This window comes from Puntigrus tetrazona, chromosome 19 (genome assembly GCF_018831695.1).
Source record: "Puntigrus tetrazona isolate hp1 chromosome 19, ASM1883169v1, whole genome shotgun sequence".
Classification (NCBI taxonomy): Eukaryota; Metazoa; Chordata; class Actinopteri; order Cypriniformes; family Cyprinidae; genus Puntigrus; species Puntigrus tetrazona.
Genome location: NC_056717.1, coordinates 6,543,350 through 6,564,028, shown reverse-complemented (window position 1 = coordinate 6,564,028; position 20,679 = coordinate 6,543,350). Strand labels below are relative to the sequence as shown.

Genomic DNA, 20,679 nt, shown 5'->3' with positions numbered 1-20,679 from the left:
TTCACATTTTGTTTATTGGTTTATTTTACCTTGTTTCCTGATTTATTAAATTATATAGACTAGTTAACATTATGAAAACTGGTAAAACTTCTCATAAAAACTAAAACTGTGAAAATCCTAATATTAATTAAGATTATATTCTAGTTTTTCTAATAAAACCAACAACAAAAGACATTGTAATGTAGCACAGTGGTTGCGTAACCACAATCTAGTCAAGATCTATGTTTGGATTCATTACATTTTGACACTGAGAAGGTTTAGAAGCTGATTTACACAGACTGGCTGTGAGACACTTTAATATGAGCAGGATGCTGTATATTTCAATGCTATACTTTTTGTTGAGGTTTCAGCTAATCAGTGCTTTTTTATTTTTACAGTAGTAAGAGAGAGAGAGAGAGAGAGAGAGAGAGAGAGAGAATGAGAGCATGCGTATGGTTGCCAGATTGTAAGTAAAACCCTGGGCAGAGCAATGTGTCCTTTTCAGAGAAAATAAATAAATCTGTGATTTTAATTCTTGACATTTAGTTAATCTATAATCAACCCCATGACCTTGTGCTGCTGTTTGAGCTGCAGAAATGCTATAATGTTTAATTTTATGCAAATATGAAATATTCTGATCATTTTATGCGCTTTTAATTAGGCAATTAAGTTTCCTAAAGTGTGTCATTAAACAAGTTCTGCAGTCCTTTCTTGTCCTTCAACTTGCAAGAGTACGCTCACTGAGACAAAATGTTTTAATAACATCCAAGTTAAATTTGAGTTGATAAGCTTTTAAGTATTTAAAGCTAGCTCAGTAAAGCTAGCTCCTATGTGCTCTTGTATTTGCTTCAGTATTCTGAAGCGAAAAATCAAAAAATGTCTTTTTTATTGTGTTGTCTTCATTGTGACTGCGAGCGGAAGCGAGCGTGGTGCGATTTAAACAACAAAAGATTAAGACGCTTCTTTTAACCAAGCAGTCAAAATCTAAATCATGAAATAAGATACAGGTTTTCATCAATCTGAATCTGAACTGAATCTGCTGAATCATTAGCATTAGCGTTTGACTCACTCTCTAATTGGATGTTTGTATAATGTTCATGAATAATTATACACTGCTGTTTAAAAGCATCAGTTTTGTAAGATATTCTGTAGTGTTTAAGTACATTGACTGCATTTATTTGATTAATAAACAGTAATATTGTTAAATATTATTACACATTAAAATGGCTGCTTTCTATTTGAAAATATTGTAAAATCTAATTTATTTCTATGATGCAAAACTGAATTTTTAGCATCATTACCCTAGTCTTCAGTGTCACGTGATCCTTCAGAAATCATTCTAATATTTTAAAACCGCTGCTCAAGAAACATTTCGTATGAACATTAAAATATTTTGTGCTGCTTAATGTTTTTGCAGGCCATGATCCATTTTTCACTATTCTTTGATGAATATACAGTTTAATAAACAATGTTTATTGGAAATAGAAACCTTTTGTAATGCTATAAATGTATTTACTGCCACTTTTGATTATTTTAATGCATATTAATGCTAGTTATTAATGCATATTAATGCAAATTCTAAGTAGTATAATCTTATGATCACAAAATAGTTTTCTAGTAACAAATTGTATTTAAAAATGTATTTTTCGGTGTATTTAGAACCTTACATGAGCAGTCAAATCATCATCGTCATCAAATAAGGAGATGCTCTTTGCATCTTCAAGATATTCTGCATTGTGTTTTCAAAAAAAAAAAAAAAAATTGAATTCATTTTTTGTAGTTATTTTGATTCTGCGGGACCCAGGTGCTTTAAAAGAGTGAGGCTCACGCATGACTTCCCTCAGGGTTGGAAAGTCAGGACAGGGGGGAGATTTAGAGCCCAAACAAAGTCTCCGTTCTGGGGATGTGATTCTGCTGACGACCCCCAAGGAGTCTGGAGAGAGTCTGCTCAAGACTCTGGAGGAAATACCATGTGCCTGAACGCATTATGTACAATCATGCTCATTTTATTTACTTTATTAGAAAGAATGTGTAGGCATGTGTCCACAATAGAGACGGCTGAAAAAACTCTCTCGCATAACTGCGTGGAGTGTCACATTAATTTCATGCTTTTCACAGGAAGTCATTGTAATTCTGAAAAGAAAAGCAGTTTCTCACTAAAATGCTCCTTTTGTTGCGATTGAAGTAATTGGAGTAATTTAGCAGGATGCTTAGAAGAAATTAAAGCATCGGGAGAGACATAAATAGAGATGTGTCGGGATAAGGATAAAGATTAGACGCCAATACGTAAAAAGCAGTCAGCCACCATGGGGTTCTGCCAATTGAATTTGCGTGATTGCACCAATCAAGCCTTGATTCGTTTTAATCTCATGTTTGTTTTTATTCTTTTTAGGTTCTGCCCCTGTTTAAGCTTTTCTTTGTTCCCGAAACAACAGAAACTCGACAAAAGCCCAGCTTCAGAAATGCTGGCTGCGCTCAAGGCCACTGGCTGCAGCTCTGTCTGCTCTCAACACATGATCAATTGTGGCTTTACCCTACTATTATCATTTAAATGAGATATTGATTTCTCATTGACAGTAATTTTAAGACAACTGGAGAAAAAAAAAAATGCTGATTGTCAACGTCGGGTTAAAGACCGATGAGTGTACATGTCTGGCAACCTAACGTTGTTTTTTGGTGTATATTTGAGTAAATGCATGCGTCCTTGGAGGACTCCAGCTGTCCTCCGTATCTATTTATTGCTTCTTTCCGTTCTGCTTTCCCATGCTTTCCCATCTACTTACGTGATTCAGTATGAAATGAAGTCTCTCTCCCTATGGGGTTCCCTATAGTGAAGCGGCAAATGTATATACAGTGTGAAAAGTGTGTGTTTTTTTTTTTGTCGAGGTATGCAGTTTTGAGCATGGAGTGACAGGATGCCTCATGAATAGTGACAGCTGTGCTTCGAATCTGAATATAGATTATGTATTTAAAAGTGCTTTTCTCTCTGCTTTCAGTGTGATCCCGGCGAGGCCACGAAGCTGCTGTATGACTTGCTGTACACGGAGCCCATAAAGATCGTCCTGATGCCAGGCTGCAGCTCTGTGTCCACGCTGGTGGCCGAAGCGGCACGCATGTGGAACCTCATAGTGGTGGGTCCTCCTCTTCATCACATCTCATTCGCTTTTGAACTCATCATTTATGAATGTGATGACAAAATGGCATCCAGAGCGAAAAGCTGTTTTGATTGACATTGTTACAATACGTGTGTTGCTGCATTGAAATTATCCAGGATGTGAATGCACATATTATTGCTGTAAGGATTTAGAAAGTAGTTATGAAATTAACACCTCCTTTTGCAACCAGAGGGTTGAGAAAATGATATCATGTCTCGCTTCTGATGGTTTCTTTTTATTTAGAATAGTTTCCTCATGTTAGAGATCACGTGATTGCGTGTGTAAATGTATAAATATATACTGTTCAAAGGTCTGTGGTCAGTAAATGTTTTTTTTTGTATTGAAAATACATTATTGTGAAAGATGAAAACATTAACAAGTTAATTAATTAACTCATTTATTTATTTCATATTATTGAATATAAGCCAATCACTGACTTAACGTTCACAGTGATTCATTAAGTTGAGTTTGTTAAAGAAGCCAATCAGACAGGATGTGTATAAACTGCATGTGCATTGCATTACATTTAATTACATTTACATTTCATGTGTTGATAGTTAATCACATTGCTTTACACCCCTAGTGAAAAATAAATATGCTAAAATGCATTTTAAAATTGTTATCTTCATGTTAAGAATACTACGGATATATGTTGTAGTTGACGTATCAGTGTGTCCTACGGTGTGACCAAAACATTCATTTTTTATATTACATTTTTTTTTACTAGGGACAGATTAAAAAAGAAACATTTAAGGAGGTGAACATAACTATAGTCAAAGGCATTTGGTTTTTATTTCTTCTGTATAATTCTGTACATCCCAAACCGAAATCTCCAACAGGTCTCATCACTGAAAATGTTATACCACAGTGAAGAGATGAGCTACCCAAATGCATTCTCATTTCAGAACATGCAGCACTTCATTCAAATACCCAAAATCAGTGAAATGGCTTCCAGACATTTTGGATCAGATATTTATGTAATTTTATTTCGCTTTTGGCCCGTCTTTGAAGTGCACTCCCACTGCCTCATCTTACTTCTTCTTTTTTTTTTTTTTTTTTTTAAATCAGTCTCTTTATTTTTCATGCTCGGCTCTATTTTTATATCTGTTGAGAGCTTTTTCTCTTCACATATGAGTTTTGACCTATATATCCCCCCGCTGGCCTTGAAACCCTCCCTTTTTCCACCTCCTCAGCAGAGCTGTCAATCAACCACATCTCACCGCATCTGGGAATGACATTGAGTTATTGGCAAAAAGCTAAAAAACCCTCTGCTGTCATCTGATTTGACTGGCTGATTAAAACAGAACAGCAAATGTTGAAATTTAAACCTCTATTTCTTGGATTTTAACTTTTTATATCACAACTTTGCACGCTTGTCTCACGCACTACATTCTTCAGTGTTAAATAAACCCAGCAGAAGATAATTTAGCCCCTTGGGTCCTTGGTTGTCCTGTGGGGGATTTTATCACACGTTTTTCTTCACCGGCTTGTTTCTAATTTTCCTTCGAAAGGTCTCAGTGTTTGTACAGTGGAGATGTGTGAATGTGTTTCTATTGATCATTTCTTAAGACCATTGATGTTGGCTTGCAGTTGTCCTACGGATCCAGTTCACCAGCACTCTCCAACCGCCAGCGCTTCCCCACCTTCTTCCGCACGCATCCCTCAGCCACTTTGCACAACCCCACCCGTGTACAACTCTTCCAGAAGTGGAAGTGGACCAAAATCGCCACCATCCAGCAGACCACCGAAGTCTTCACCTCTGTGAGTGAGATGTTCACATGTACAGGTGTTTTAAAGGCAATAATCATACAATGAAAAGCTTGGGACTGCACAACCAGTGGAGATTTATTTTATTTTGAATCTTGTGTCGGTCACATGCTTATTGTCTCTTGTGCTGGGTAGCCCCGCCCACTCTGAATTGCCATTGGTTCAAAGTCTACTTGGCCTCATGGCATAAACGTACCTGGGTGCACTTTTTAGCGAGACTCAAAACGCATAACAATAAGTACATATTCCAAAAAAAAAATGAACATTAGAGGCAGTAAAACTAAGGCATAATTTTCACACAATAGCTTGCCAAAACGTTGAAATGGCACAGCTGCATCAACAAATGTGTTTTTCTATCAGTTTTACATTTGTTAACACTATCAGGTAGGTTTAGTGTTAGATTTGGTTTAGGGCATATTTCCAACATGATATATGATAGAGCGTTAGCTTTTAGCAAGTTCCCAGGTATTTCAGTTTAGAACCCCCACAATACATAACTAAAGAAATAATAAAAAAGCACAGAAATACCTATCTCAACGTAATAAAAAAATGTGCCAGGGTTCACAGGTTGCGCTCTTTATAGTAATGCATCAAAGTGTTATTAAAAAATGGAATGACATTCAAAATGTTAGTGTATTTCCAAGTGAACCAGTGTATCCAGTGAAGACAAAAATGTAGGGCCGGACTTGATTTCATCTGATGGTTTGCACTGGATTATGTCAGGTCGGCATTTCATACCAGAGTTTGCTCTTAGAAGTGTGGTTGAAAAAATATGTAACCTTTATGATGTCAGCAAAAATAGTTTCAGAGCTGGATTATTACATTTTGATGTAATATAATGAAAACATTCACCCTGTGTCTCTTAGTGAAAAATGTATTTGCATCGACCTTGACCTAAAATATGAATTTTAAATCTTGATTTTTTTTAGTTGACTAGTCATCCATTTAAAATTGTGAAACAGTTTTATGAGTGGTAATGTATTTAAGTAAAGTGTACTCTGTTTCATCTATATCTCCCTGAAACTTTCCGAACTGATTTTCAAGACTTTGTATTTCATTTCACTTTAATGCAAGATATTCTATTTACTTGCAATAATTTTATTTTAGCGCAGTCAAATATACTTAAGCCCTGCTTCTCCGAATTTAAAGTGCATTAAGTGCAAAAGGGCAGACTTTAATATACAGTTTAGTATCCCAAAAGTTGCAGGGTATTTTGCAAATATAAATGTATTTTTAATATACTTAGATTTAATAAATGTAGTTGCTTTTATCCTTTATTAAGTTGCTTCAAGTGACATAAAGATGAGGTAATGATGTAATGGCTTAGGAATTTTACCCCTTTAAACTCATCTTAAACAATCAAAATAACCTACTTTAACATAAAGAACATATATAAACATTCTAGTTAAAATAGTTTCAAATGGCTTGAATGAAACTCTGCATGCTTTCCTCATTTAGTAGGCAAATAATTATGAATATGCAAATTAGCCCCTGCCCCCATTTAGTCACATCAGCTTGGCCCTGCTGCACAGTTTGAACCAGAGGGTTTTTACAGATAAATTAATATTGAACTGAATGGTTGTTAAATCAACCAAACATTTTTTGTGGTTGATTCAGATCAATTCAAAATCAATGTATTGTATGTATTGCATTACACACAGCATTTTTTTTCTACTAATGTGGACAAATCCAGTCCTCAAACGCTATGCAGTGAGAGCCCGGTGCCAGATATCTGAGTCGTGCAAATCAGACAGGCTGTGTTTTACGTAACTGAGGGTTTGAGAAGCACATGCTTTACTTCTGGGTATAGCATGATGTTTTGTATGCTTTGTAGGTAAAATGTATCTGTGTGCCGTAGAAGACAACATCTGGGATGTGGGCTGTAGCTGATGTAAGCTTGGCTCTGTTTCTTTATTTCCTCCTGCTCTCTGCAGCCTGAGGTTATACAGACTGTATTAAAATTTACACGCTTGTTTTATTGGTACACGCAGGATGGTAAACAGTAAACAAGTCCCAACAAAAGAAATTAAATCTGCCAGTCTCTTTCTAATTTTCTTTCTTCCCTCATTTTGGTTCTCCATGCCTGTCTTGTCTCTGCCCTTCTGCCACAATAATATTCTTTTTTCTACCCGGCATCACCTCTCGTCTATCTGCAGATCTCCATGCTCTTTACTTTCCCTCCCTCTCTTTCTCTGTTCTCCTTTAATCTCGTTCTCTCTCTCTCTTTCACTCAGACTCTGGATGATCTAGAGCAGAGGGTGAAGGAGGCAGGCATTGAGATCAGCGTGAGGCAAAGTTTCCTCACGGATCCTGCTGTGGCCGTCAAGAACCTCAAGGTGCTTTCACTTTCACTCATTTCATTTATGACCTCGCTGCCATGGTGATGTACAGGTGCTGCTGTCAGTGAAATCAGATTAGCACCGTTCTCAACAACAACTCACGCTTCTCAGACAGATGCCAAACACAAGAGTGTCTGAGTGAATAAACACTTAATATTCAGTAATATCATCAAGCTCTTAGACCGCTGGATGAGAGCAAAACTGCTTCATAGCTCTGTTGAATTTGTTCACAATTGATGAATATTGCAGCATTGAAAGTGTTATTGAACTGAATTGAATCAAGATTGAACTGGCCCTACTGTCTTCAGTAGAGCATCTTATCATTGAACTAAACTTTTTTTAGAATAGATGAAATCCCACAAAAACAAGTCCAAGGTTCCACGTTACCACAGTCAGATGATTAAAAACAAAAATATATATACATTTACAATTAGGTCATACTTTTAAGCCTGTTTTTAAGATTGCCTACAGATGCTTATTTTATTTATTTATTGTCGTTTATATTATTCTCTAGCATTGCAGTATTATAGTATTGGTAATATAGTTGTTTTTAACCATACGGTTACATTGATTTACCCCCCAAATATTATTGCCTAAAAATGTATAATCTGCCTCATCAAAATATTTAAAGGTTTTTAATAAATAAGTCATAAATAAATAAACAGAAAACTAAATATTCTTGAATATATATAAACAACACAATATGTAATTGTAGTGATTTTGTTTGTTATTTTAACAACACAACAAACACTAGATTAAAATATTTTATATTATTAATATTTTATTTATCTGTTTATTTATTTTTTGCTTGTTTGTAAAAGGAAGATTCACTTTATTTATTTATTTATTTAATAAATTGGCTAACACTTTAGTTTAGGGACCATTTCTCACAATGAATTACTTATTACTTATTATCATGCCTATTATTAACACATTGTCTGTTTATTAGTATTTATAAAGCACATATTCTACAACCCTAATCCTACGCAATACCTAAACTTAACAACAGCCTTATTAGTATGTTAAAATATTAGTAAGAAGCAAATTAAGAGTTTATTGAGGTGAAAGTCATAGTTAATGGTTTGTTAATAGCAAGATTTAGGCCTTAGTGTGACCCTAGCGTGACCCTAAATTGCTGCTTTAGTCAATAGTAATTAATTTTTCACAGAGGGAAATGTGTTTAGGAAACTGTTGTCAATATAATGCCTCTGTTTCTTCAAGCAAAACATGTCTATGTATTTATGAGTGGTTTTTGGTGCCTTGAAAATTCCCCTATAAATAGACACAAACACCTTTATTGCTATCTCTGGGTCTGTCACGCTAAAGGACATCATTGAAGTCCGGGGAGTAAAATACATCAGCGAGTGGAGGAGAATCATTTTAATTGGAACGCGGGTCAGATGATCTGTTTCCCCCCAGTCCTCTCGCCTCCCCCGTCCTGCTCTCTCCAGTGATGGCTGGGCCCCTGGCTGCCTGTTTAGCAAAGGCCTGCCATTTGTGCCGCCCTAGTTTTGGTGCACAAGATTAATGGAGTACCACCAGAGGAACCATGGTAACCTGCAATATGGAACACTGCTGAGAGGGGAAAGTAGCACTGATTGGACCGCTTGTCCAATCCAAAATTACTGCAGCGTTATGCATAGTAGCACTCTCAAACCTCTCCCTTATGCTAATTCACTGACTTTTGCAAATTGTTGCATTCATTGCTTTGTTCTAATCCTCAATTCTCGCTCTGCTCCTGCAGCGGCAAGATGCTCGCATCATTGTGGGCCTGTTTTACGAAACGGAAGCCAGAAAAGTGTTTTGTGAGGTCGGTAATCAGCCGTCCAGCTGAGCATTATTAATCTTTGTCAATGTCAAAGGGGAAACATGGTGTTTCTGTTTTTTTTTTTTTTTTTTTTTTTTTTGGCTCAAGTCGTTCCCTAACCCGACCTGTTTCACACAACCCGACTGCAGGTCTATAAGGAGAAGCTGTATGGGAAAAAGTATGTGTGGTTTCTGATTGGCTGGTATGCTGACAACTGGTTCAAGATCAAAGACCCATCCATCAACTGCACTGTGGAGCAAATGACAGAAGCTGTGGAGGGTCATGTGACCACTGAGATAGTCATGCTCAATCCAGAGACTGTGCGAGGGGCCTCTAACCTGGTGAGTGGTCCTGAATAATTGTTGTTTTCTGATTCCTAATTATAAGAATTGCTCAGTATGTGTCCTGGGACTGGGCCCAGACTGTGCAACATTTGTTCTGTGGATTTGAATGATATCTTGAATGCTTTTGCTGTTTTGCCTTTTGGATGTTAAAGCTGCAGTCTGTAACATTTCTGTGTTCAACGTGTACTCAGATATACTCAGAATTGCAAAAAAAAAGTCAAGATATAAACTTTCGATTGTGATAAAAAAGTATGAATTTTTGAGATAAAAACTTACTTTAAGTAAACTTTTTTTTTATCCTGTGGCGGAACCAGGCTGCGATTGGAACACAAGCAATATCTAGAGATCAGAATATTATAGAGTCTTATATTCAAAAACTAAAACCCAAGATGTGTCAGTGGTATAGTTTTAAATAGGGAAAAATTAAATGCTCAATATGGATGCTTTATTAAAGGAAGCCCCGCCTTCTGAATAAAAGAGCCAATGGCTAATCAGTAGAAGTTGTTGTTCTAGTCAGCGATTGATATCATCTGTTTATTCTAAGTGCATGCTTGTCTGCCACTTTAAATTCTCAGGCTTGTTATAGCAGGATTAATTTTGATTGGCTGTCAGTGTTTTATCGTTTATCAGCTAGAAAAAAAAACGTCCTGAAAGTGATTCCAAAGATATGGTTTGTCTATGCAGTTGTCTGTGCGTTAAACAGGTATGAACAGGGCTTAAGAAGCTCATAGTAGCTGCACAGCATAAGAGCTGCAAAATGCTAATTACTGCAAGTTTGCTTTTGAAAATGACTTCAAACTTTAAAAACCACTAAAAACACCTTAGCAGAAATATTTATTAGCTAATATTGTGCGGAATAAGTGTTTCAGCGTTTTCTTTAATTTGGCTTTAGTGAATTACTGTATGTTCTGTTTCTGTTGTCCATGAGCCACCCTGCTCTCCACATGTCCTCGTCGGTCATTGAAAAACCCATAATGAATGTCCACCAGCGTCCCGTGTGTTCCCATATGCTGCACGCTTTACAATGACATCATCCTCAGATTAGCACGCTATTTAGATAACTAACTCCGTTTCCCCACTGGGTGCGTCCCCTAACCTACCATCATATCTTAGCTATTCTCAGATCTGAAAACGCGAAGAGTCCCGTAGGGGTCCAAGCGCTCGGGTCCAACTGCTGTCCCCCGGGAGAGCTGGATGGACAGGTGTGAGCTCCAGGGTGTGCTGTCTGGAGCTCACCCAACTCCGGTGCTCTGTGCTGGGAATTGGCTCAACTCGTATGTCCCTGTTGTTTTCCTGGATCCGGAGCAATCTGGGCACATATCCAGACACCTATGCTTCACATCTGACGTAAAAAAAAAAAAACTGCCATGTCAGACAGGCCAATTTGTGATAAGATGGCCATACTAAATTGGCTCAACGTCACCGTAATTTGTTCCCCTCATCCTCACTTTGCCGTCCTTCACTTTGAGGCTGTAATTTTAAAAGAGACGGAATGCTGTTTGACACACAGTTTCTATCCGCACACGTTCTCCGCTGTCCATTTGCATCAGGCAATCACCAGATGCCCATCTGCAGCTTGGCTCATTTCCTAAAACGCACCTGTTTGAAGCAAAGAAGGTGCCTCAGCTGTTTCTATAAGGTGTGAAAAATGTCAGGGAAATCGGTTTTCATATGCCGCCGCGATAAGTGCGCGCCAACTCTATTTCTTTTCCCAGTACCCCCTTAATGACATGGAACATCTTCAGAGTGTGTGTGAAAGCGGGAGTTTATTTTTGGCGCTTCAGGTCCTGGTGTGTGTGAATGAAGATTTCACACCCAGGAGAAAAGTACCTCCGTCTATATGATGCACTCCCACGGTGATGAACTGTACTGTAACTTACCTTGACCTCTCCCTCGCTTTCTCGCCGTCGGAAGTCTGGCGCTTTTTTTTTCAGTTCACCGCTTTTGTAGCGACAGTGAAGTCATGCTTAAAATCCATCATGCATAAGCTCTCGTTAGCGCGCTGAGTTTATCCCGTGTGCGTATGCTTTCATATGCATGCCAGATGATACCGTACGCCCTCTGTTTTGATCCAGACCTCGCAGGAGTTCCTAGCGCAGCTGATGTCCAAGCTGGGGGGGAAGAATCCAGAGGAAACCGGAGGGTTTCAGGAAGCTCCTCTGGCGTATGATGCAGTTTGGGCTCTGGCTTTGGCTCTCAATAAGACAGTGGGGCCTCTGAAGGCAAAAGGACGGAGATTGGAAGATTTTAATTACAATAACAAGGACATTACTGCGGAGATCTACCGAGCCCTCAACACCAGCTCATTCGAGGGGGTTTCGGTGAGTGACAGTTTTAGCTACATATAAAAGTACCAGTACATTTAATGATACTCAGTGAAATGCAGTTTTGATACCACAGTAAAAATAATGTGCTAAGTAATGTTGTTATTGTAAATTAAATCTAAAACATTTGTGTTAATTTAAAATAAAATTTAATAAAAAACTTTAACTAAAAAAAGCACAAAAAAAACTAACTGAAATAAGAAGTGTGTGTAGTATAATTACTAAAACTGAAATAAAAAAGTAAATAAAAAGATTAAAATAAAAATATAAAAAATATGAAAAATCTTTACTGATTTTAATAAAGTAATATTGTTAGTAATATTTCAAGATGAACACTTCCTAGATTAAAGCAATTTTATTTGATTATCAATACATAATTTTTAGAAACATTGTGTTAAAATACTCAAATTCTAATGCTAAGAAGGTTCTCTCTCAGGGTCTGTACCTGTACCTCTCAGGGTCTATCTCTCTGTTCTCTCTCAGGGTCATGTGGTGTTTGATGCCCAGGGTTCCAGAATGGCATGGACCCTCATCGAACAGCTGCAAGGTGAGCAAAACATTTTATGATTTATTTCTCCATGAAAACTGTGAGGTACAGATATAATAAAGTGTAAACGAGAGTAAGTGTGGACAGCAGGTGTAGCCTGTATGCATGGTTGCTTCTGCTCAATTCTGAAATGATGAACGACTCTGCGATCAGTGTTCTCGCTCCATTTGAAAAGTAGCACAGGTGTCAGGTAAAACACTGTTTTTCCTGGGTTCAAAAGCTCCAGTGCTGTAATCATTTTGCCAAAGCCAGAGAAATGACTGTTCAATTGTGTCTTTTTTTCACAGCTCTCATGCACCCTCGAAAAACGATTGAAGAGAAAAAAATTACATGTGCATGAAAACTTAATACAATTCACTGAATATTTTAGTACACATGGTGGTTCAGAAGAAGCCACTCTCGTATCCATACTAAATTAGATAAAAAAAAAAACATTATTTTTTGTCCATTTATTCTTTTTAAGATATTTTTATGGGACATAGGTTTATTTACAAATGGATATCTATGTGTAATGTAGCACTTGGTAAATTTTTCTTTTCCTTCTTTTTTTCGCTGCACGATATGACATTAGTTTTGGACTTTACAAAGACACCAAATGCTCAAAAGAAAGAGGTTTCTAATGCCATCATAGTAATGTGTATTTTTCACCTTCAAAAGAGTGATGGGATAAACTGTGATATAGTGAATAATATACAGTTCTTAACATGGCAGAACTCTTTCAAAATGTTTCTAGGTCACTTATACGACTGGAGTCTTCGTCTTGTAGGAGTTTGTATCATTTTGATCATATTTTTCAAAAGAGCCATGTATTTCTTTGGCTATAAAACTTTTAAAAGTAGAGAAATGCACACTTAGTTCACCCTGAACAAAAATAAGAATTCAAAACAGAGTAAAAAGAAGTGAGATGCAATAGTGTTCTGTGGAGAGATACCTGCTTCAGTGTACTTATGGCAGAAGTCGCTGCTTGTAGGTGTTTAAAGTAAATCTGTGCCCTACATTAGCACACATCTGTGCTTTATATTCCGTGCAGAACCCTTTGACTGTGTGCTTTTCTGCATGTACAGTCTGTTTCAAGTCCCCCCACACCACTTCTGTGAGGTTGAGGTCTTGGATTTCAATCGATAGCCCAGCATTTCGTCTTTTTTGAGACTATTTTTGTGGTTTTGCTTGAGGGTTTTGAGTCATTTTATTGCAAGGTCTGCTTCGTACATGTCTACATTTCAGCTTTAGCTTTTTGACAGACTGTCTCACGTGGTTTAGTCCTCTGGTACAATGTGGGATTCATGGTTTACCCTATGATGCCAAGCTGACAGGGCCTGAGGCAGAAAGTAACCCCAAACCAATAAAGCCTCCACCAGCACGTTTTACAGTTGCTGCAAGGGTCTTTTTATCAAGGCAGTCAAAGCACTTTTTGGTCTCCACATGTCTGGCTTTGTGACCAGTCGGCACTACTTTGGTCTCATACGTCTAGGACATATTGTTCCATTAGTTCTGATTCACAAGTGTTCGTAGACCTGTATTAAAAATTTTTTTTAAAATGAAAATTGCTTACCTGCATAAGTAATCAGGACCATTTCTATGATATTAAAATTGAGTTGCTGAGGAAACTGCCTCAGGCTTCCAAGGCACCCTAAAAAATTTATTTGAGTTTACATCTTCTTTATATATTTTGAATACAGTTAGATGATTTTAATATATTAATTATATTATTAATCACAAATGTTAATAATTATATAACAAATTTTAAGTCATCCTGCAGCCCTCTTTTTGCTTAAGACTGCCACATGCAAATATTTAATCCTCCAGAAAATGTATTTCTAAGTTGAAATTGCGTCATGTTTAAACATTGGGAATTTATAAATAATTTTATACTCCTTACGATGCCATTTTTATTCTTTCCACCAACCGCCAAGCCTCATGCACAGATATGGGATATCAAAGAAGGAATACATATATTCTGCCTTCAAAAGCCAACCAGATGAAAGCATCTTAGTAGACGGGATGTTATGCAAAAATTGGATTCAGACGTGCCTGGCTGCCTTCTTACCGCTGTGTAGGCAGCATTTTTTTAGGCTGCGATTTACCGCATTCATGTGTGTGCAGGTCTGATGGGGAGGTTAAAAGAAGTAAATTAATTAATCAATTTCAACATATGATTTTTATAAGTGGTAGCACTTTAAGGACAAATTCTGACTATTAGAATGCATTTTGACTGTTTATTAGTAGTTACAAAGCATGTTAATCCCTTAACCCAACCCAATGCCTAAACTTAACAACTACCTTGCTAACTTTTAAAGGATTGTTTGTTTCCATATTAAAAAAAGTCTGATAACTTACTCATCCCCATGTCATCCAAGATGTTCTTTCTTTCTTTTCAAAAATAAATGAAGGTTTTTGAGGAAAACATTACAAGATTTTTCTCCATACAGTGACCTTTAACAGGGATCAACGGTTGACCAACGGTTTCAATGCAGCTTTAAAGGGCTCTACACAATCTACACAGATCTTATCTGTGTAACAAAATGATTGGCAATTTTTCTAAAATACAATAATTTGAACAAGCAAAGAAAGTCAAATGTCCTTTACAAAAAACTTGAATTTTGAACTTGGAGCGAATTAGATTACATTTTTCTCACCTACACAGAACCAACCTCACAACTATTCCAACCTGATTATGCACTGCATGAAGTCGCTTATTGTAGAGCTAGTGCAGGCTGTGGTTAAAAAAGTATATATAGTTTTAATGTTTTTAGAAAATGACCAATCATTTTGCTAGATCCTTGGCTTGGTTCGCGTAGAGCCCTTAGAATCTGCAAAAAAATAATCTGAACCATAAACCTATTGGCTAACGTTTGTATGGAGAAAAATCCTGGAATTTCTTTCCACCTAATGAAAGAAAGATATGAACATCTTGGATGACATGGGGTGAGTAAGTTATCAGGAAATGTTATTCTTGAAGTGAACTAACACTTTAATAAGTGGCAAATTAGGAGTTCATTGAGGGAAAACTCTTAGTTAACATTGAATATGGAATGAGTTGAAATGCAAAAGCCTCTAAAAGCCATATCAAAAATGAGATAACCATACTGAGTGAATACTCTCCACACATAGTAAATGTTCATCAATTACTTTCACTTCATATGTGCTAAATGCCAGCCTCAAGTCACTGAAAAGAACATTATATAGCTATAAAGAAACCTACACAAAGTGGCCAGGAAGAATTGCTAATTTTAAAGAAAAACATCAGACGTACTTAGAGGCTTTTGCATCTGAACTCTTCATGTCTTTCCTATTCTAAAGTGTTACCCTAAAAGCATCAAATGACCTCATGATGCTTGTATGAAACCATTTATGTTAATGCCCTCATGCATGAAACTAGGCTGCATCACAGCTGACTTTGGTCATAAAGTCTATATAAAGTCCCAGAGTTCACAGTGCATGACGGAGCAAAACCTGCACCAGCTTCAAATATCTCTCCATAAACCTCTGACAGAGTTGTGTTAGTGTGTAAATGTGGATGCCAGTGTAAAAAAATGGTGGTATTAAAGGTTCACAGGAGCACAATGACCTCCATTATTGCTCAATGAAAGGTTCTGAAGCTGCTGCAACTCTTCATGAATATGGCAGTTTGGCCAGATTGGGCTTTTGGCCTAGTCTGGCAAAGGTTAACAAGAATCCAAGGCCTCATCACAGATGTTTAGAGCTTCTTTGAAGATGTCAGTGTTGTGAGATTGAAAGCCTAACAAGGTAAGCATTATAAGAATCACCGGTCAAATTCAGAGCCATCTTTTGGAAAGAAACGTATACAGCCAGCATGTGGAATGCCAATGGAAGCCACATATTCCATGCAGGCGCATTTCCAGACTTAAGTATTCCATTTGAACTCCAGACGTGGTGACAGAGGCATCTCTCCCTTCATTTGCTTGTTAACCTCCTCGAGTGACGAGTGCACCGTGACTGCAACCTCAGCTGTCGCACGCAGATTGGATCCTTTTTTCTCTCCTGTCGTTTGTTTTCGGTCTTTGTATTGGCGTCGCTTCAGAAGCTGTCTTTTTGATCAGTGTGCCTGTGTTCCCCTGTTCAATCTGTCACATCTCTTTGTGTCTCTGCCGGTGCCCAGATCCTACGTCAATCCCTTTTTGTTCGACACAATAAAAAATAGAACTAAATTTTTACATTTTCTGAAGAAAACATGAATAGTTGCCCCTCCAGAACTCACTGCCTCTCTGCTACAGCGTTGCAGTAGTTATTACAGAGCGACTGATAAGGTGTGGTTGTGCTGTTGCTAGGGTGTATTGTGTGGATTCTAGGTGTTTTTTTTTTCTGAGCCGCCCATCAAAAAGTCAGTGTTAATGATTGTAAATGTTGCCTGATAATGCAATAGTGGGTGGTTGCCAGGGTGTTGTTACACTGTTGCTAAGGTGTTTCTTGGTCCCAGGTTGTTTGCTAAGGGAGTGTTTCCCTACCTTTTTTCACCTTGTGCATATTATTACGTACATACGTATGCTGATGATAATTCTTGCCGTTCTATTATCATTAAAACAGTAAGCATAGGATGTTTCTGGGATGTTGTTGTTCTGTTGCTAAGGTGTTGCTAGGTGGTTGCTAGTTGGTTATTTAGTGTCTCAAATTTCACCAAAACGTGAAGAAAGCTTGCCACTCAATAACGACGGTAAAGGCGTATGTCATGCCTGAGCTGTAGTTAGGGCTAAAGTTAACACAATGTTATTTTGATTTATGTCTTAGTTTTAGGTTGTACTTTGTTTTTCTTTTTTTACAAAGGAATTTGAAATGTATTTTTATTCATGATTTTTTATTATATGTTTGTATTTGCATTTTAAATGTAATATGGAAATTAAATGCACTAAATGGGTTTAGTTTTTAGTTTAAGTTATTAATATGCATAATTTCAGGAACAAAAATGTCTTTGAGAGACCCATCTTATTTTCTCTTGTATGTTTAGGATTGCTCTTTAATAAAGAAAAATATATTTTTATCCGATTACTAATTATTAATGTATAAAAGTTTAGATTACTCCATTACTAAATTATTCGATAGCTACTGCCCCACATGTCACATTGACTACTACTACTATACTACTCTACTAGTACTAGTAATAATGATAAATAATAGTAAAACTTTATTTTAAAATTTTATTATTTTTCTTTTTATCTCTGTTACCCTCTGTAAACCTAAAAGGGTTTAATATCATCTGATAAGGATAAATTGTCATAGTTTTATGCCTTCATTTGATTACCAGAAAAAATTATGAAAACATTTAATTGCCCTATTATTGTTTAAAAAAACAAGACATTTGAAAAAAAGAATAGGCTTAAAATACAGGTCTGTGGCTCTTTTTTTGTTGTTGCACTGTAGTTAATTTGTTGCTGTGTTATTACTTTAGTTTCCTAGATATTCAAATTATGATGAGCAAGTGATATTCATCTAAGAAATGATTTAATTTGAAAAAGTGATTTTGTTGGGGTTATTAGTGTTGTGAACATTATGTCTGTTGCTGGATGACATTAGTTTTAGAATGAAACTGTAGGAAGATCTATAGCCAGAGACCAAAAAGCGGATACAATCTAAATGCTGGAAATTACAGTCTTTTAGGTGTTTCTTCTCATGCCTGGATCATACAGCGCTTCCTTAGCCTTTCTTTCTTCCTCTATCTCTTTTGCCTCTTTTTTATGTCTCCCAGGGGGAAGCCCAAGCTGACTGGAGTAATTATGCTTAATGATCACCTGATAATTATAATGGTTCTCACTTAAGCTAATTTCTCGTTGTGTTTGGGGGTGGAGGCCCTCAGAGCCCTGCACAGATCTCTGATGCCCGCCAGTGTGTGTTTGAGAAAGAGAGGGAGGGCGTGCATGAAAGAAAACAGAGAATTGGAGCAAGAGAGAGAGAGAGAACGCAACAGAAGATAAATTCCTCTGTCTTACGGTCCTCGCTTGAGCACTGCTGATACGGTGGTACGCAATTACAGCGCTCTCTATAAAGCTGATTTTAAGGGAGAGCGACTCTATTGTGCATTCTCATCAAAAGCTCAGTTGATACCCCTGCTGGAATATAAGGATTGATGATAGATCTGTTTTCAGTCTGTTTGTCTAATCTAAGTGTTGTTTGGTCTCTAAAGGCTGCCCTAAATCTGATCCAGCCTCAGCGTATTGATTTACAGCAATGTTTAGACATTTCTCTTTCCTTTGTTGCTCCCTTAAAACTCTCCTTTTACCTGTTTTCAGCTTTCCTGCATCTCCAGAAGTCAATGCAAAATCAAAATTGACCGTTTACTTTTCTAAAACATATCCCTTGTCATTTCTGTCATCATGATTTTCTTTTTTTTTTTGTTTCAGTTTACCTAAGCAACGCCGACTAGTTAATGTTATCCAACCGCCAAGTATTTAGTCGTTACTTTAGGCTTCTGGCAACCTAGCTGTTATAAAACCTAGACAATTTTATGCTCATTACATTGACTTTTAGAAAAAGTTACACCAATAATAATCAATGATAGATTTGGAAAAAAAGCGAAATATTGCACCCATCTTGACCCTCGGCCTCTTCAGAAGTGGGTGGAATTGGGAATCAAGAACGGATTTTTCTGATTTTTATAACGTTTCGCTTTAAAATTAAAAAAGAAGCAATAACTAAAAACAATAAATGAAGCGATCTCTGTTGAGTTGAATGCAACAACAACCATTCAGCGTGACCAGTGTAGTCTGATTCACAAACGATTTTAGGGAGCTGGTAATAATCTGACTCAAACTGATTACTTGTTGTTGTGAAACAACTTCAATTGTCAGAAAAGTTCACTCTTTACTCTTACTCAGACATCAATTTCTAGACATGACTCAGAGTTAAGAGTATATTGAAGCCCACTTCACACTGACAGCATGGTCATGGTGATTTTTGAGTTTTCATTTAATCATTCTGATGTCATTCCAAAGATCATCTTTAAAACACGATTTAAGAGATTATTAATTTTCTCTCATAATATTTATTCAATCGTTGAACGTCCACAACACCAGAATGCTCAAGTGTCTAAAAGCTCATAAAGAGGTCATAACAGTAATTCTTATCAATTATGTAGTTTAATCCAAGTCTTCCATATAGACACAATCGCTTTATATCATGAACAGATTGAGTTAATGTTTTTATTTACATATAAACATTCAAACATAGAGCACATCGAATATGGTACAGATAAGCTCAAATGTACAGAGTATTGCAGTTCCCCTCAAAAAACTGCACTCTATTTTGTGCTTCTGCGAGAGAAACTCAAACTATCTTAGGGAAACATAAATACACTGAAATGTATAATTATATATATTTATACATATGTTAAAATATATTCCTACCATCGTATATTTTTTCAGTGAAACGTATCCCTGCTTGTTCGATGCAACCCCATTGGTCTTGTGCTTGATGCACCCACATTAGCATTTCCATTTCCTGTTCATGATGTAAAGTGACTGTGCATCTTCAGAAGACTTAAGTAATATGGATTTTGTTTGCAATTTTAATGTTTCCATTGGATGAGTTATCAATTATGAGACAACATTTCAAATCTCTTTATATGTGTTTTGAATATTATTACAGTCTTACAGGAAAATGTTAATTTTGGGGTGAGCTGGGCAACATAAGGAAAATGTTCATGTCTGCTTGATGTTTCATAAGCTGAAATAAAGTGCCTTCTTAAGTGCATGTTAACGGGGTCACCCTGCACTCCCACTGGTAGTCACCACTTCGCATCTCTGCTAATTTGCATAAAGCTGAATTCCCAATGGATAAAATGGAAGTCAATAACATTTTATCCCTTCTTAAATATCCGGTCTCAAAAACATGTCACATCATAAAGGAAAAATGTCTTGCGAATGCCATTTGATGTTGACTCAAAACTATTTCTGAGTCGCACTCTCTCCCTTTCTTTTGGCAGGAGGAAGCTACAAGAAGATTGGATACTACGATATGACCAAAGGCAATCTCTCTTGGTATGGGAATGACAGGTGGATAGGTGAGGACACATTCGTCTCTCTCATATCCCATATGTGCTCTTGTTTATCACTGTCTCGAGCACTTTTAAACCTCCTCTCACACAATCACTCACATTATTGCTCTCGCCACTCATCTGCATCTCTCCCGGTGTCACAGCTGCACAGTCTAAGCCCCGCCCTCAAAAAACGAAGAGAACTGCGGACGACAGGCTGCTACGGGGCGTTAATCAATCAGTCAGTCAAATTCTGTTTAGCATTCTGTCCGTGAGGGCAGTCGCGGCGCGGGAGCTCTGCGCGGCTCAACAAAAAAAGACAAATGAATGCCATTAGAAAACCGCCAGGAGTTAATTCCAATCATAAATTGAGCAAGCGCACTGCTAGAAATTGTGTGCGATATGCAATGAGTGATGGTTTCATTTAATCTTT

The 20,679-nt window shown here is 37.1% G+C and overlaps 1 protein-coding gene across 3 annotated transcripts in view; it reads left to right on the top strand.

Moving 5' to 3' along the window:
- gabbr1b (gamma-aminobutyric acid (GABA) B receptor, 1b) overlaps positions 1 to 20,679 on the top strand; it is a 105,189-nt gene that overhangs the window by 61,026 nt on the left and 23,484 nt on the right. For all 3 annotated transcript variants that reach the window (XM_043217550.1, XM_043217549.1, XM_043217551.1), the window contains exons 8-15: positions 2,976 to 3,110; positions 4,725 to 4,895; positions 7,136 to 7,237; positions 8,985 to 9,050; positions 9,197 to 9,388; positions 11,467 to 11,712; positions 12,199 to 12,262; positions 20,196 to 20,273. In XM_043217550.1, coding sequence (XP_043073485.1) covers positions 2,976 to 3,110; positions 4,725 to 4,895; positions 7,136 to 7,237; positions 8,985 to 9,050; positions 9,197 to 9,388; positions 11,467 to 11,712; positions 12,199 to 12,262; positions 20,196 to 20,273 — 1,054 coding nt within the window. The remainder of the gene's footprint in view (positions 1 to 2,975; positions 3,111 to 4,724; positions 4,896 to 7,135; positions 7,238 to 8,984; positions 9,051 to 9,196; positions 9,389 to 11,466; positions 11,713 to 12,198; positions 12,263 to 20,195; positions 20,274 to 20,679) is intronic.